Source organism: Symphodus melops (genome assembly GCF_947650265.1).
Source record: "Symphodus melops genome assembly, chromosome: 5".
NCBI classification, from domain to species: Eukaryota; Metazoa; Chordata; class Actinopteri; order Labriformes; family Labridae; genus Symphodus; species Symphodus melops.
Window position 1 is genome coordinate 17,564,616 of NC_136695.1, and position 16,429 is coordinate 17,581,044.

The following is a 16,429-nucleotide window of genomic DNA, read 5'->3' on the forward strand; positions in this document are numbered from 1 at the left end:
ATTTTTGATGGAGGTGAAAGAATGAATAAATCAATTAGGTTTATTATCAATGTGAACACCCACAAACATACTGCAGAGTGTGTTTGGACAGAGAGACATCAAGGGTTATTCTATGTCTGTTCATGTGCACTAAGAGGATGTAAATGTTTTCTCATTCAGAGACAGTTCAGAACCCTTTCCTCTCAGATGTTAAAAGGATACTTCACCCATTTGCATGAAGCTTTGTATTATTAGAAACATGGTAGTAGTGTTGAATGGTCGTGAATCCAGCCCTCATTTTGCCCTGAGACGAGAAAAATGTGTTTCTCTTTGCTTGAAAGTTTTCTTCATGTGATGCAAAAAGCGTCATATTGCTCCAAGTATCCCTTTAATGAGATGCACATCTCTAAGTTTTAACATTTTGAAACGACAAAACAAACTGATCAAATAATCTGAGAAAAGCACATTAATTGATTAGAATGAATTGAATTGAATTGATTGATTGTTTTAATCAAACATCACAAAGTCTATGCTAAAAGCTGATAAATGCAGATGGTGACTGCAAACACTGCAGCTATTATGACTAAAATTAAAACCAGAGCTGAGACTGGGATCACTACTGGGAGACAGCTTCTCAACTGGTCCATCACTGATCCTGGAGATGTTGGAACATTAGATATGTGTAAAACGATATCAAGCAAAATACACAACTCAGTAAGATATAAGAGCTGATGCAAATATTTTGGGCTCCTACCTTTCACAGTCAGCTCCACTGTGCTGGCCTGTTGCTTGCCCCGCCAGGAGATGGCAGTATACGACAGGCTTTTGATTCTATCTCTTCCTGCAGCCATGAAAGTGATGGTAGAAGTCTTCTCCCCGATTCCCTGCTGTGTCATTGTGTGGGTGATCTTATTTGTGATGTTACGGATACTCCATGAGAACAAAGGAGGATGTGACTCCTTGAACTGGCATCAACTTTTGCTGGAACAGAAGTCATGACTAGATTGTCTGAGGAAGTTGTGCGTGTAAAACAAATAAATAAAAAAAAAAAAAGAAATAATACTTTAGATGACAGACTGGAATGATTCCATTATACAAATAAATAAGATGAAGATAAAGTATTAACACTAGACCTTTCATTACAATGTTCAAGGCAAAAATCACAAAGAGGGTATACAGATCAAACTTTCTGTGAAAGATTTGAACCACAGATTCATCTCTAAAAAACAAACAAACAGATTCTTTAAAACTAGCACATGATTAGCCAGGACAGATCAGGAAGGAAACTGTATCAGAAAGTACCCTGTCTCAAACATTTATTAAATCTATCGTCTAGCATTTCTAAAACCTTTGCACAACATTATTGTGAAAGATAGACAATATTACATAGTTTAGATATAGTTGTATTTTTTCTCTTTGGTTTGCCAAGTTTACTGGCATTGTATGTATGCATGTATTTATTTATTTATTCAACCTAAGCAAAGTTTAGTGCTGTGACATGTTTCACTCTGCCTCTTCATTTGAGTCCTCTAACCTTTAGGTAATTTGATTCCAAGACACATTTGCATTCTCATTTTTAAGTGATTACATTTGATTTCAAACTTTACAAATGTTGATGTTAACACAGCATAACATATCGCTCTACCTAACACCAGCCCTGTTTTCCTCACACCACAACTCAACTCTTCAGTGGCCATTATTCCTTCTAATCTTGCCCTGTTCCTGCTCTCTATCACACCAAACACAAGAGTTTCAATATTATAAGCCAGTGGACCATCATATGTAAAGGAATACATGTTTTCTTCCTCTTCATTGACACTCGGATCCATGTTTATTAAACAAAGGCGGACTCAGCAGGACTGCCTCATGTTATGTCTCATTCGAATGTGGAAGTAAAGAGAGCAAACATGCTACAATGTCTCCAGGAGGCCCTGTGGTTTATTCATTTATGAACTTCTTTCAAAATAGTATTGTTAAGTTATGTTCCTATATTTAGTTCACTGGTATCTTCAACATGCAATATGCTTTTTAAAAGTCATGTGAGAAACTTTCGAATTGTTGTGGTAATTTTAACAGTGAAATCGTCTCAATAAAGAATCTTATTTCTGTGTGAGCGAGAAAACAGATGTGTTGGGGAAGATATAAGCAGTGTTGAGGAAAAGGAAGTAGCCTAAGGAGTGTGCGTGACATACACAATATATTTTCTCTGTTTGCCTGCATGAGCAAGTGCTCGCAATATATATGTATAGTGATGCAGGATTGTACGGGACAAGTGAGAAACATGACAATCTTGTCAAATAGAAAAGAACGAAATAAGGCTGATTTTGCAGTATGCTGTTAATCACTTGCCGTGCAATTCATCTAGAGGAAACAACACTAAGTTAAGCGCTAACAAACAGCTTTAAGTCAGATCAGACACAGCTGCTGACAGGCAGTGCACAGACTTTTGTCGTTATCATCAACAACATCAACGGCTTCTCCTGAGTATTCTTATCAATATCAGCATCATCATATAAATGTCATTGTTGTCAAAAATAAATAATCAATTTTTTTGCTGATGTTCACGTTTGTTTTATAGCTCATGAAGAGTTAACAATGATTATTCAAAGATCTTTCATAAACAGCTATAAACTTCTCACAGGAGCTGTTATACGTGAGGGGTCAGTTTGAAGGCTTTCTAACCTTTGGCCCAAAAGAAGTTATGAAAAGAAAGTTATGTGAAGTGGATAGAATCAACCTTTTCTTTAACATGCTAATATGCTAGCGTCTTCAGTTTTATTTAATCTTTCAACACTCAATGGAATAAAAAATTGACAAACAAATGTTTTTTTTCTTCCAAAAATGACTTTTAATTACATTCTTATTCATATTTGTTGGCTTCATTTATTGCCTTTGGTTTTGACTCTCACTACGGCACAGTGTGTGTCACGACATGCGATGAAATTATCATAAGAATCATAACAAAATGAAATTGTAGGCTACAGAAATTATACAAAATACAAGCGAATACATTCCAAATCAAACATTAAAATCATCAGTGACAATATTCAACTGATTACCACTGTGGTCATGCATAATTATAGGAAGCGTGAGGATTGTTGTTTTGAGCTCTCTCAGCTGGGGCAATATTTCAAACGTTTCCATAGACGTTGAGATCTTCAGAGTTCATGTAGTCGTCTCCACCGTCAAAGCCCTTTAAGAGAGTAAGATCATTCTTATCACAGATGTTGGTTACAGGTCCTGTGTGGTGTTTGCAATAATTATGGAGCTGTTGTTACCTGGTTGCTGTTGTACGATTTCTGTTGGCTGAGTTCCATAAGAAATAAGAGGAAAAGACAGAAAAGAATAGCATAAGACTGTGTTCTATAACATTATTAAATGTATGAGCTATTATTTAAAAGCGAGGTTAAGGAGGAGCACCTTTTGGGGGATGGGAAACGAGGCTTAGAGATTTTCTGGTTGGAGCAGGAGGATTTAGAATTCACATCACTTGGCCTGCGGATAAAATTTGATGTCATTTCACAATTGAGGAAAATTAACAGTTTTACATTTTTCACCTTGAAATCACTCATTATAATAATAAAACTATGTAAGATAGGTTACAGAGCACTCTACAACAAGTTGAAAACCGTTTGGATTTAAAGAATTATTTAAAAAAAAAACAGGACAAATTGATGTGAAAAAAAAACCTTACATCTGATTCATCATGTCCACTTGAGGCCTCCTCCTGTTCACAAAAGACAAAGTCGCACTAACATTTTAACGTGTAAAATACGACAAGCATGTGCTAGTTTCAGTTTGACAAAGACAAATTTTCAAAGTTAAAATGAGATGTAACTGTAAAATCAACAGGATGTTTTATGAAGAAGAAATGACGATGTGCAATGTGCTGTCAACATCTGTTTCAATCTAATGTTTTACCTGGAAAATCTGCTCCACATTGACCTTCTGCAAAAAAAAAAGGAGAACACAAACCATGCAAATTTTGTTAGGAGTAAAAATAAATTCTTCAATTTTATCAAAAGGAACGCAGAATATTTCTGTACATGCAAATTACTGCTTGGCCAAGCATCTCTGTGTTTGCCTAAGAAAAGCGAACTTACTGAATTAGTCACTATAGAGATACAACTGTAAGGGAGATAAAGAGCCCAGAATAAACAATTATCTTGCCTTTGTTCGGATCGAGATGGTCCTGGGCCATCAGAGCGAATCCTGAAGATTTCATAGATTTAATAACACATCAGGGCAATCACTGATAAAAACGTGGTTAATTAAACGTATTCTGCCAATTTCACAGTGTGCAAAACAAACCAGAAGCAGAAAGAACACAAGCTTTAAGTTTCATCTCACCTCCGTGACAGCCTGGACAGCCGGTTCCACACGCTAAATGATTCAAATAAGATAACGAAAAAAAGGGGTGAATTTACAGAACTTGATGGGCTATCAGAGTACAAGAAATAAAGGCAATTTCCAAACATTTTTACCTGCCATCCTGATTTTGAAGTTCTGCAATGCGAGCCCTAAAACAGAGGGGAATAATTCAGTGCACATGTGTTGTTAATGTGGACATCCTTCTTAGTGATTGTCAGAATATTGCATATACTCACTTGTATTTTTTCACCATGAGAACACTAAATAATACAAAGATCAGAGCTGTACCAATCCCTACCACGGTGGGAATGATGATGTGGTTATAGTTTTCTGTACCTGCGAATGCACAGAATTATGGGAAATTCTTTGTGTTATGGAACAATGACATAAAACAAACAAGTGTATAAATGAAGAGATACGTACGTTTTACATAGAGTGTCAGTTTCTCAGATGATGTTCTGCCTCCATTAAAAGTGGCTGTACAGGTGACATCACTGTGATCGTCCGTCTCCTCAGGAATGAATGTCAGGACGGACTGTAGCTCCCAGTTTCCTCCATGAATTTCTCTGTGGAGCTCAGCGATCCCGTCTGCAGTGCCCCTGCTCCATGTGAGTTTAGGGGCACGAGAGGGGCAGGTGTGAGCGACTGTACAGGTGAGAATGAAGGGGAGTCCTTGAACTGCAGATTTTAGGTGAGTCAGTTTGGGTTTTGGAGGATCAGCTGTAAATGAAAATACACAGATAAAGTTTAAAGGCAGATCATTGTGACATAGAAAATTGCTCTTGGTTGGTAAAAAATCTTGACAACATACGGAGCATCTTCAAATCGGCACAGTCCTCGACAAAGGAGAACTTCTCCACCGGTTTACCAACTAGTTCAATCCGGAAACAGAAAGGGCCGTTGTCATGATCTTTGATATCAGTTATTTCTAAGGTGCAGTTGCTCTGACCCAGATGTCCCAACAGCTGTGTGCGTCCTTTAAATTTGTCTAAAACGTTCCTGTCATCCTCATGATAGACAAACTGATCTTTTTGGTCTGAAATATGCCAGATCCCTCGGAGTCTGGAGGTGGGCAGGTTTCCTTCCGGATGGGTGAACGAACAGGGAATCACAACACAGGATGAAACCAGTGCATCAAGGCTGCTCACAACACTGGCCTTCCATTCTCCAGTGAGCACGGAGCTGGTGAAGGCTGAGAGAAAAAACCCATCATTGTTAACAACTTATCGACAGCTTCTCTTTACATAGTTATTTTTGTAAATAGAAATGCAGAAGGAAAAGTTAAATACCTGCCAAAAGTAGACCCATTAACATCATGTGTTTGCTTGTCTCCATAGTTCTATGAGGTTTGAATGTTTTGATTGACTGTGGGGTATTTGATAAAAATGTAATAAAATCATGAAATTGAGTAAAGTTCCTCATACTAGTTCATGCAAAATACAAATACTGGCATCATTTATGTCCTTGTTGAGCTTACACATCTGTAATAACACATAATTATCAGACACTTTTTGCCAAAATAGAAAAATAATCAGTTTTATGGGCGGCACTTCTTACACTCTCTTTTCAATTCATTATAAAATGTATTTTCAACAAAGTGACACACACTTTAAAGTAATACAATAATCATACAGGCAAACAGTAAATCATAGATAACTAGTAGATAGCTTTGGGGGAAAAATCCTTTTGAGACATATCAAACCAAATCATCGATGATGTAGGATTTCTAAAACCACAACAACATTTTTTACTCTTTCCAAATGAAAAATTCAAAGAAAGATAGATGACACAAGGTGTAGTGTTGAACCACAGTAAAACACTTTTTCTTCAGACTTACCTGATGAAGCTGCTGTTTGTCTGTTTAGAATTGTTGTTTTTAAAAGAAATCAGTGTCTTCAGAGCGCGCGATCTTGCAGCTAGCTTTACCCTGATAAAAACTCTAGATTCAAAAGAAGGTACTCCGGGTCAATTTAAAGACCATCTCATAGTATCTCTGTGTGGGTGAGAAAACAATGTGCTGTGGAAAAGGAAGTGGTTCTTATTTATGTGCATGACACACTGAATATATTTTCTGTTTGCCTGCATTTGTACGTTTTAAAGTAAGGAGAACTTTGGTTGAGACAGAAAAGCAGAATTGGATTTTTTTTGTTTAGTGATGTTGGGGTTTTCAGGAGCGAATACCTGACCAACGGTTATGTTGGGGTTTTATGCTGTAACACTTAGTTGTCGAATTAAATTTAATAATTAAGTTTACTTAATTATTAATATAAATCCATCCATCCATCCATCCATTTTCTGCCGCTCATCCAGGGCCGGGTCGCGGGGGCAGCAGTCTAAGCAGAGACACCCAGACTTCCCTCACCCCAGACACCTCCTCCAGCTCTTCTGGTGGGACCCCGAGGCGTTCCCAAGCCAGCCGAGAGACATAGTCTCTCCAGCATGTCCTGGGTCTACCCCGAGGCCTCTTCCCGGAGGGACATGCCCGGAACACCTCCCTAGGGAGGCCATCCTGGCTGGACCCAACAACAGTTATCTGCAACGTCACCCATGGGAGAAACATATGTGAGCCAAGGTGAGGAAGATATATGTCCACTAATTGAGGTACCTAACCCTGATGGGAACGGAGCAGTAATGAGAGTATATCGACCATGGACAGAAAAAGACGTACACGAAGCCACAGAGGGCATTGCACACCCAAAAAATAACCGTACAAAATTTGAGGAGAATTTCACCAACTTGCATCTGTCGTACTTCCTAAACAGCAGAGAAACAGGCAGAGCTCTTAGGTCAGTCTTGAAAACAGACTGGTGTCGAGTATGGGGAAACTGGAATGACACACCAGGTGCTGGCAATACAACCTTACCTTGGGATAACGCTGAACATGTTGCGGCTATTGCAGCTCTCATACAAAGGTGCGCATTAGCATGGCCCAACGGCCTAATTATGGAAAAATAAATGAATGTCAACAAAAACCAGACGAGTCATGGACAGACTTCCGTTTCAGATTACACCAGGTTTTTACTGACCACAGCGGAATACCACAAGAGGATGACGAAAATAGCGCGTTTAAACAGCAATTCCGAAATGCCCTAGTTTCAAACTCGCTCCCTGAAATAACAGATTGGCTCAAACAAAATTATGTGGACTTACCCACCTGTACAACTGATCAATTATCCACACATGCACGCCACGCCCTCGAGCTGTGCTTTCGAAACCTGCAATATTAACAGACACTCATGAACACGGGCAGACGTGCCAGGCCTCAAAACTCCTCTTACCATCGTGTCCAATAAATCTTCTAGGAAGACCCGAAATGGTGAAGCTAAAATTATCATTAGTACTGATAGAACAGTGGTTCCCAACCTTTTCCAACTCAGGGCCCACTTTTAAGTCTCAAAAATCTTCGCAGCCCACCTCCAACCCCATAAATACAAAGGCATTATAATGCGTTCTCAGAGCACTTTATTTTATTGAAGATTGAACATAAAGGCCTGAAATCAATACAGGAGAAACATATTGGAAGCTCCACAGTCACTAACACAGCATCTGGAACATCACCTCAACATAACCTTCAGTATTAGACGCACGCACGCACACACACTCGCACGCATACACGCGCACGCATACACACGCGCACGCATACACACGTACATCAATCAGCACCACATATATCACTGACATATAAATGACAAGCAAAGGTCTGTCTGTAACAGGCTAATAAACGATTGATTCATAAATAATGGAATCCTTTAACAATGTAGAAATGCACTGCATTCTCATAACAAATAGCAACGAAACAAAATTAAAACTTTTATAAAGCTACCAGTCCAACAACAGGCCAACAAGATGCTGACTCACCTAATGAGACTGCTGGTGTTGCATGGCGGCAACCAGATGCTTGATGTCTGGGACAATGGATGAAAGTTTCAGTCGAAGATCTGGCTCAACATTCAGTTTGTTTCTGTACTCAGTTTTTAATGCCACGAGTGCAGAAAATCCAGTCTCACAGAGGTACGTGGTCGGGAAAGGCATCAGGAATCTCACAGCTCTGTTGGCCAGATCAGGATACTCAGAAGCAACGTGAAGCCAAAAGTTTGTAAGGTGCTTCTTTGAGAAGACCAGCCTCAGCGCAGTGTCACATGAAAGATCCAGGAGACTATCTTGCTCTTTTGAATTCGTAGCGGCGAGGACCTTGTCACTGTGGCTGGCAAATGGGTTTTCTATCCAGTTACATTGCACGTCTGGGATGGGGAAGTAGACGCGCAGCTGGGTCCCCAAACCTTGCAGGTGCTCTCTGACAAGCTGACTCTGTTCCTTTGCCAGATTTTCAAACGAGTCATAGTTTGACTTGTCGACACGCTTAGCCCACAGCGCTAGTTTTTTTATGGTCGCTTCCACTTTAATCTGGACATTGAAAGTGTTCACTGCTGTCCCTTGAAGAGCGAGGTTAAGTCCATTTAAGTGGCTGAAAATATCAGCCAGGTAACCCAACTTAGCCAACCACTCAAAATCACTGAAGCGGTGTGCGAGTTCAAACTTTGTGTTGAGAAAAAACACACGCACTTCATCTCGTAACTCAAACAGTCGCGTCAGTACCTTGCCCCGGGACAGCCACCGCACTTCAGTGTGTAATAGCAGCTGGTGATGATCACTGCCCATCTCTCCACATAGCACGGCAAATAACCGACTTTGCAGTGGACGGCTCTTGATGAAGTTGACAGCTTTGATCGCCTCATCTAAAACATTCTGCAGATCCGGGGGCATTTTCTTTGTAGCCAGTGCTTCACGGTGTATGCTGCAGTGGACAGATACTGCTTGCGGAGCCACCTCTTTCACACGCCGGACAACTCCGCGGTGTTGCCCCAGCATCGCACGGGCTCTGTCAGTGCTCACTCCCACACATTTGGACCAGTCAATCCCGTTGGAAACAATAAAAGTGTTCAAAATGTCAAATATTGCCTCAGCAGTTGAACGGGTTGGCAGAGGTTTACAAAATAAAAACTCCTCTTTTATCCGCCACTTTTTTCGTACCGTACATAGGCAAGCAGATTTGAAAGACTTGCGATGTCGGTCGATTCATCAAGTTGGAGTGCCTAGAAGCGGCTCTCTTTTATGCTTCGGATCAGCTGTTCCGACACGTTATCTGCCATGTCATCAATCCTTCGTTTGACTGTATTATCCGACAATGAGACAAGGTTGATAGATTGCACTGCCTTCTCACCCAACATCACCTCAACGATCTGTTTTGCTGCGGGAAGAATTACATTTTCGCCAATGGAGTGTGGTTTTCCAGCCTTGGCTATGAGTTGGGAAACCCGAAAGGACGCTTCCACAGCCTTCGTGTTCTGGCTGGTCATACACTCGATAACGCTCTTTTTACTTTGATATTCCCTGAGCTTGTTCTCAAAAAAATCCAGTGGCTTGCTCACATACTGTCCATGTTTTGTCTCAAGATGACGGCGCAGTTTACATGGCTTCAAGGCTTCATTTGACAACGTCTTCAAGCACACAATACACAGCGGGAACAGTTCAGCTTCTGTGCCCGTCCAAAAAAATCCCAGCGCTAAGTACTCGGCACTGTACTTTCTCCAACCACTTCTCTTTTTTTGGACAGCAGGGAGATCAGCGGTCGATTCATCATCAGTTTCGGGTCTATTTTTCCTTTTAATTATTCCTGTTGCTAGCCAGCTATCCATTTTTTGTAAACTCCAGTTTTTTTCTATCGTCGTCAAACGTAAGCAAGTCAAGTGCAATGCGGTTCCGCTGCAAAGCGGTCCGGCCGATAACAACAAAAGTTCCTATCTCTCATTTCCTTGTCACATGTATAATACTTGAAGGAAAAAGAATATTTGAAATTCTTTAATATCCTTTTAAACTTAACAAGTTTTAACATTTAAAACATTATTATTTTTGATTTTGCTGCCCACTTGCAATACCTTCGCGGCCCACCAGGGGGTCGCGGCCCACAGGTTGGGAATCACTGTGATAGAATATTAGGCCTTTTTCTGCTTATAATCAATGTGTTTACTGCAATAAAGTTTCATCACCCGGTCCAAAGGAAAGGTTTGATATTTACAGTTTGAATGATGTTCGCTTACATTTATATTATATCAGTTATTTTATCATGTTTTATTCCAGGTTTGTGTGTGTTAATAAAATTGTCATACTTTTCAGTAAGGTGTTTGTGTGAAGAGGGCTTGCAGAAGTGAGTGCACATTCCAACATGTGTTTGATGTGGCCCTTTAAACTGAATCACTCACCAATTCAAACATAGGTTAAGTTTAAGGCCCTGAACAGTTAATTACTCACCCACTTTTATAGGTTCAGTGGGCCTTGATAGTTAATCACTTAAATGGTTTGTTGCTTAAAAGGAATTGGTTACTAGACTAGATGTCTTTCTTGTGATAAGAAACAGGCCAGGCAGGATGTGTCTTCCCCTACAGGAGGTGAAAGGATTCGGGAGTTTGATGCACCAATGAGAGAAGGGGAACCACTCATCCGAAGACGCATAATTTGGAAGTTGCCCCAATCGGAGGAAGGAAACCGCACATTCTTGAATGCATTATTTGGTTAGATATTCTCTGTCGAGTGTATAAAAGTGTTCAGGGAAAGATAGTCGGGGCTCAGACTTCGTGAACTGATCCAGCATCTGTCTGTTGTCAGGGACGCGTGGTTTGAACCCAGACACTCTGTAACTTCTATTCTTGATTCATCTGGTTAATAAACTCTGTTAACCTGAAAGAGACGCCTCCAGTCATTCCTCTCATCTAGAGCTGAAACGATTCCTCGAATAACTCGAATAATTCGATTACAAAAATTCATCGAGGAATTTTCGCTGCCTCGAAGCTTCGTTAAGTTTTTTTTTTTTTTTGCGTCATCAAAACTTTGGTATGAGTATAAAACACGTTTAATGTAGCTGCAGCTACCTGCTCCTCTCTCTTACACACAGCGCTAACACGCACACACACGCGCGCGCGCGCACACACGGACACACACACGCACGTACACGCGAGCGCGGCGTGCCCCTTTTAAATTTTAGTCAGCACACAGTTGATCCGTGATCCATACGACCGAGTCGGGAACACGTGATCCGGTCAAACGGTCGGCTTTTCTCCGTTCACTCTCTCCGTGTTTGCAGCTAACATAACGATAGCAACGTCCTCACAGTCTCTGTCATAGACACGTCTATTGTCTCTGTAGTCTGTGAGCGCACTGCAGGAGCAGACAGAGATACACTTTTAACAATATACAGGCTGATTATATGAAATGTCTGATGTCTTCAAAGCTAAATCAACACAGAACTTGTTTGTGGAATAATAATTTAGCAAATATGTATTTAAAGTTTCTCAATTTCCTTATCTGACATATAATGATTGATTCTGTGATTGATTCAACAGAACATATTGCTTTCTCAGTTAAATGTACAGATGTGTAGGCTACACAAAACACTATTTGTTATTTCAGCCATTAAAACGTGTTTGGCCTGTATTTTTCATCTACCTGCCGCCTTGACCAGTGAATCAGAAAGTGAATTTGGGACCCTGTCAGTAATATGGTGAGCATCATCAGCAACTGTAGAGCAGAGGTAGTTGGCTGTAACAAGCAGGCGTTTCCATGGTAACTGCAAAGAAGCAGGTTTGTAGGGACGACCCAAGACGAGTTTAACCTTAATTAAGCAAAAGATAAATAATTATATATAATATTCGACAGCTGCAGCTCTACTCTCATCCCATCAAAAGAATGCGCAGAGATTTGAGGTAATTATTTAGAGGAGTCAGTTTTCTATTAACATTTAGGAAAAGGATTCAATAGCAACTTTTATCCTTCACTTGGTGACCCCGACGATGGGGGATGAGGTTTGACGGAGGACGTAAGTATTGATTAATTTATGAAAATTTTTTGAAATACGTTTCATTCAAATGTATTTATTTCTTAACTCTTTCCCCGCCAGAGAATTCTAGAATGTTTGCCAGCCTTTTTCACCATTTTCACCAATCTTTCAAGACTCACAGAATATATGGTTCTTTGAATATGTAAATATTGAATACATCAAAAGAAAGATCAGAGCCTCTGCTTTCATATACAAAAAACTATTTTATTCAAACTTCATTCAATCTTTTTTTATCAGCACTTGAATATCGGCCATTTTCACAAAAAAACAACATTCCGGACAAAAAGCTGAGAAAACAGCACTTTTGTAAGACACTTATTTTCAAGAAAAAAAAGTGATTTTGAGTTTACATTTGGATTCTTTTTACTTTCATTTGACAACTACAGTTATATTTTAAAATAAATAAATAAAAATGATTACATAAAATTATAAATTTTCTTTGAATAGTGTAGCACTACAACATTTACAAACTATATTATACATTTTTCTTCTCTTATACACTCAGAAATACTTTGTTTTTACAAACACTTAATATCATTATTATTTTCAATAATAAAACATTAGGTGAACAAAAACCTGATCAAGAAGAGAGACAATTGTGTCTCCCAGGGAAGTGCCTTCTCCGCAATAGGGTTTCATGTTGTAACGGTACCTTGTGTCAGAATCACAAAGGATGTAGGATTTGAACCCATATTTGACAGGTTTTTGGGGATTGTACCCCCTGAACGCTCGCCGTCCACGCCACAGAAGCATACCCTCATCAATGCAAATGTTGGCGTTAGGTTGATACATTTGACTGAATTTAGATATAAGGTAATATAAGACAGGGTGGACTTTGTACAACCTGTCAGTGCTATTTGCTGGCCTTCATTCATACTCATTGGAGTGTAGAAATCTCCATATGATTTCAAACCGGTTGCGGGACATGACCTTGTTGAAGTAGGGGGTTGCCAAAATGTCATCTGTAGACCAGTACATTTCAAGGTCAGGCTTACGAATGATATGATCAAGACCAGCAGCATCATGATTTAGAGGTCCAGGATTCTCATTGAAAAGGAAAGTCTTTTGGCTGCCAGTTCATTTCTTTCCACATCAGATTACCTGGACCAGGACCTGCACCTGGCTGGTTTAAAGACCCTCTTGCTTGGTCACCAGGTACTTGACCTCCACCACACCCATAAGATCCACAGGTCCGACCTCTGCCTCTTTGCTGTGTTCGACCTGTAAATAATTAGAAAGACAATTTTTTTATTCAACAGTGTGATGTGCACAAAGAGAGGAACGTTATTTTTTGGCCTCTTCATTATCATATCTTACCTCTTTCACCTTGGGTAGGTCTGTATAAAGGACACCTGGGCCTTGAATCCCTGGACTCTGTGTGTAAAATGACAGTAAAATGTCAAACAAATATTCATTTGGTAAATAGTTTGTGTACAAAATGAAAGCTAAATTATTTCTTTTTTTTATCTTCTCTCACAAATTAGCAGATGCTCTTGTCTTGTAGTATCTAATAATCATACAATCCAAGTAACATACTATCAAACTAAATAAAATATGTTATCATGACTCACCTCTTGCACCTATGTGTATGTCTGGATCTTGGAGACCTGGATCTTGGAGACCTGGACTCTGTGTCTGGAAATTACAATAAAAAGTCCGTCAAAAATTTGTTTGGTACATAGTTTATGTACAAAAATGAGAGATATGTTATTTCGACGTCACGTTATCTCATGAATTATCAGATGCATATGCTATCATGGTGAATCAAAAAATAACGTGATCATATCTTACCTCTTACACGTCCTGAAGGTCTGAATGTAGGTCCAGAATCCCTCCGCTGCTGTCTTCATCCAGATCAGTTTGACGGAGGTCAAAAAATGAATTATCAGAGTCTGTATCGATAATTAACTCTGTAGCTTCCGCAGCCGAATATCTCCTTGCTGGCGCCGGCATGTTTGTACTGTTCAAGAGCTTTTATCTCATATCTATACGGCTAATGTTGACTTTTTGACGCGCGTCAAACTCACATACAGACTGATCGAACTCTGACCGCTAGAAAATAAGGACGAAGAAAATGTTTGTTTTTTTTCTCTCTACTTTCCCACGGGTGGTCTTGTTTGTTGGTTTTTGACCCCACAGTCCTGCAACTTTTTCACAACATCCGTCAGAGCGCCCCCTATCGTATTACACTGAAAACACCAATTGACGGAAATTTCCGTCAATGGCGGGTAACGGTTGGATCCAAATGACGGAAAATTCCGTCAATGGCGGGGAATGAGTTAAGATAGTAGAATGACTGCATTGCAGTCTATGGTGCAATGTCCAGACCTATCCAGACATCGAGAGGCCTCACAAAAACCAAATGTACCTTCAGTTCAAGTACAAATATTTAGAGATATATATTTTTTATTCCGTTCATTGCACCTCCTTTTCTCTTTTCTCTCACTGGTTCAGAGAGTGGAAAGGGGAAAGGTAGGGGCTTTTTCTTCTACCCTGTTACCGGTATTTTGAGCAACACCTTTAGCTCTACCTGGTAAACCTGTGAGTAGATGTGTGTGTGCTGGTGGAGTTTTTGGATGTGTGTGTGAGTGTTAGAACAAAATGTGTATAAGTTATCATGAAGTGTCATTGTGCAAGGCTGTTGTAAACAAAGTGTCTCTCAGTGCTGAAAAAGTACATTCTGTACTTGAAAAAGTACATTCTGTACTTTTTCACTCAGGTTGTTTTGGAGAAATAATCGCTCACACACAAGTGTGCGCGAGTGTGCGTCATCAACAGTGGCGCCGGGTTCTGATACGAAAATGCTGAAGATACCCAAGGACACGGCAACAGCTTACTCTCATATATGTTTTTATAACTAACATCTTGTGCAGATATGAGTGACGCCTGCTTTTTTCCCCTCCCTTATTGCTCACTCTTATCTTATGTAAATTAGGACATCTTCCTTCAATAAAAAGAAAGGATGAACAGCAGAACGGCAGAGTAGTTTGGAGATTGTAAACTCTTGCCGTCTCTGAGCTGCTCTCCTTGCAAGTATTTTAACCTGAATTCTGATGTCTGTCTGTTTGTTCTCAGAATCTATCTGCAGCTGCAGCACAACCTAGACTAACATGGAGGTAAAGCTGCGGAGTGTCAGTTTTGGACCTGACATTTTTGGGGGCTCGTCCGGGATGCCAAGACACCTGAAGGGTTCCGGAGGACGGACTGACCTGACTGAAAAGCCCGTGGCCACAGCAGACTAGACCTTTTGAAAGGAGTCACTCAGTTTTCTTCCTTCGGAACTCAAAGGTTGACGGCATCCCAGAGTTCAGACAACAGACATCCGACAGGTAATATGGTCTAAATTACAGGAGAAATAATTTAGAGGCATAAAGAAAAAGTGTGATTGTGGATCATTTCTCTGAAATACTGCCCCGTAAGGACCATAGTTTAGTTAGAGTGTAAAACTAAACTAAGAAGAAGTGAAAGTGAATAGAATTCTGTCTATGTGACTGAATAAAGGTCTGGTAAGTGTTTGAAGTTGATAAGCCAGAAGCTAACAAATGTTTAAAACGATGGGTGACTAAGTTTGGCGTCCCAGGAAGGTTAATGAGTGGACACATTACAACCCTGCAAGGAAAAATTGAGCAAAAAGGTACCACAAAGAAAAAAACTGAAAAAGAATGGTTGGGAGGGGTCAGAAATATGGTTACAAAAAGCGAAGGAGAGAGAGGAAGGTTGTAGACAAAAACAGAAAAGAGATAAGGAAGAGAAGGAAAGGAAGGAAAGAGAAGAACAGCAAAGAAAAGAAAGAGAGGACGCTGCTATCGTTTTGTTAGCTGAGACTACAGAGACCAGAGACGTGTCTATGACAGAGACTGTGAAGACGTTGCTATCGTTATGTTAGCTGAGACTACAGAGACCAGAGACGTGTCTATGACAGAGACTGTGAAGACGTTGCTATCGTTATGTTAGCTGAGACTACAGAGACCAGAGACGTGTCTATGACAGAGACTGTGAAGACGTTGCTATCGTTATGTTAGCTGAGACTACAGAGACCAGAGACGTGTTTATGACAGAGACTGTGAGGACGTTGCTATCGTTATGTTAGCTGCAAACACGGAGAGAGTGAACGGAGAAAAGCCGACCGTTTGACCGGATCACGTGTTCTCGACTGGGTCGTATGGATCACGGATCAACTGTGTAATG

The 16,429-nt window shown here is 40.1% G+C and overlaps 1 protein-coding gene and 1 long non-coding RNA gene across 3 annotated transcripts; both read right to left on the reverse strand.

Annotated features, from left to right (window-relative positions):
- Positions 1-2,826: 2,826 nt before the first annotated feature.
- Positions 2,827-5,695, reverse strand: LOC306824163 (myeloid cell surface antigen CD33-like). 2 transcript variants are annotated; one of them, XM_079344182.1, is made up of 12 exons: positions 5,640-5,695; positions 5,162-5,542; positions 4,774-5,070; positions 4,587-4,686; positions 4,464-4,499; positions 4,330-4,362; positions 4,150-4,191; positions 3,901-3,927; positions 3,674-3,706; positions 3,400-3,474; positions 3,258-3,285; positions 2,827-3,172 (listed from the first exon to the last, which is right to left on the reverse strand). In XM_079344182.1, the coding sequence occupies exons 1-12, from the start codon at positions 5,683-5,685 to the stop codon at positions 3,110-3,112; spliced, it is 1,161 nt and encodes a 386-aa protein (XP_079200308.1). In that variant the 5' UTR covers positions 5,686-5,695; the 3' UTR covers positions 2,827-3,109. The 2 variants fall into 2 exon arrangements, with proteins under 2 accessions (XP_079200308.1, XP_079200309.1); XM_079344183.1 differs by lacking the exons at positions 2,827-3,172; positions 3,258-3,285 and having other exon boundaries at positions 3,669-3,706.
- Positions 5,696-13,315: 7,620 nt separating this feature from the next.
- Positions 13,316-14,423, reverse strand: LOC306824347. The gene is made up of 4 exons (XR_013779132.1): positions 14,033-14,423; positions 13,813-13,876; positions 13,559-13,615; positions 13,316-13,462 (listed from the first exon to the last, which is right to left on the reverse strand). It is a non-coding gene; the product is annotated as an uncharacterized lncRNA (long non-coding RNA).
- Positions 14,424-16,429: the final 2,006 nt, after the last annotated feature.

What these genes read in the sequence shown, in the direction of transcription:
- LOC306824163 (XM_079344182.1), bottom strand. Translation starts at nt 5,685, where the DNA reads ATGGAGACAAGCAAACACATGATGTTAATGGGTCTACTTTTGGCAG. An exon ending in CTCATGGTGAAAAAATACAA is followed by an intron (nt 4,500 to 4,586) that starts GTGAGTATATGC and finishes CCTCTGTTTTAG; the next exon opens with GGCTCGCATTGCAGAACTTC. An exon ending in ATGTGGAGCAGATTTTCCAG is followed by an intron (nt 3,707 to 3,900) that starts GTAAAACATTAG and finishes TTTTGTGAACAG; the next exon opens with GAGGAGGCCTCAAGTGGACA.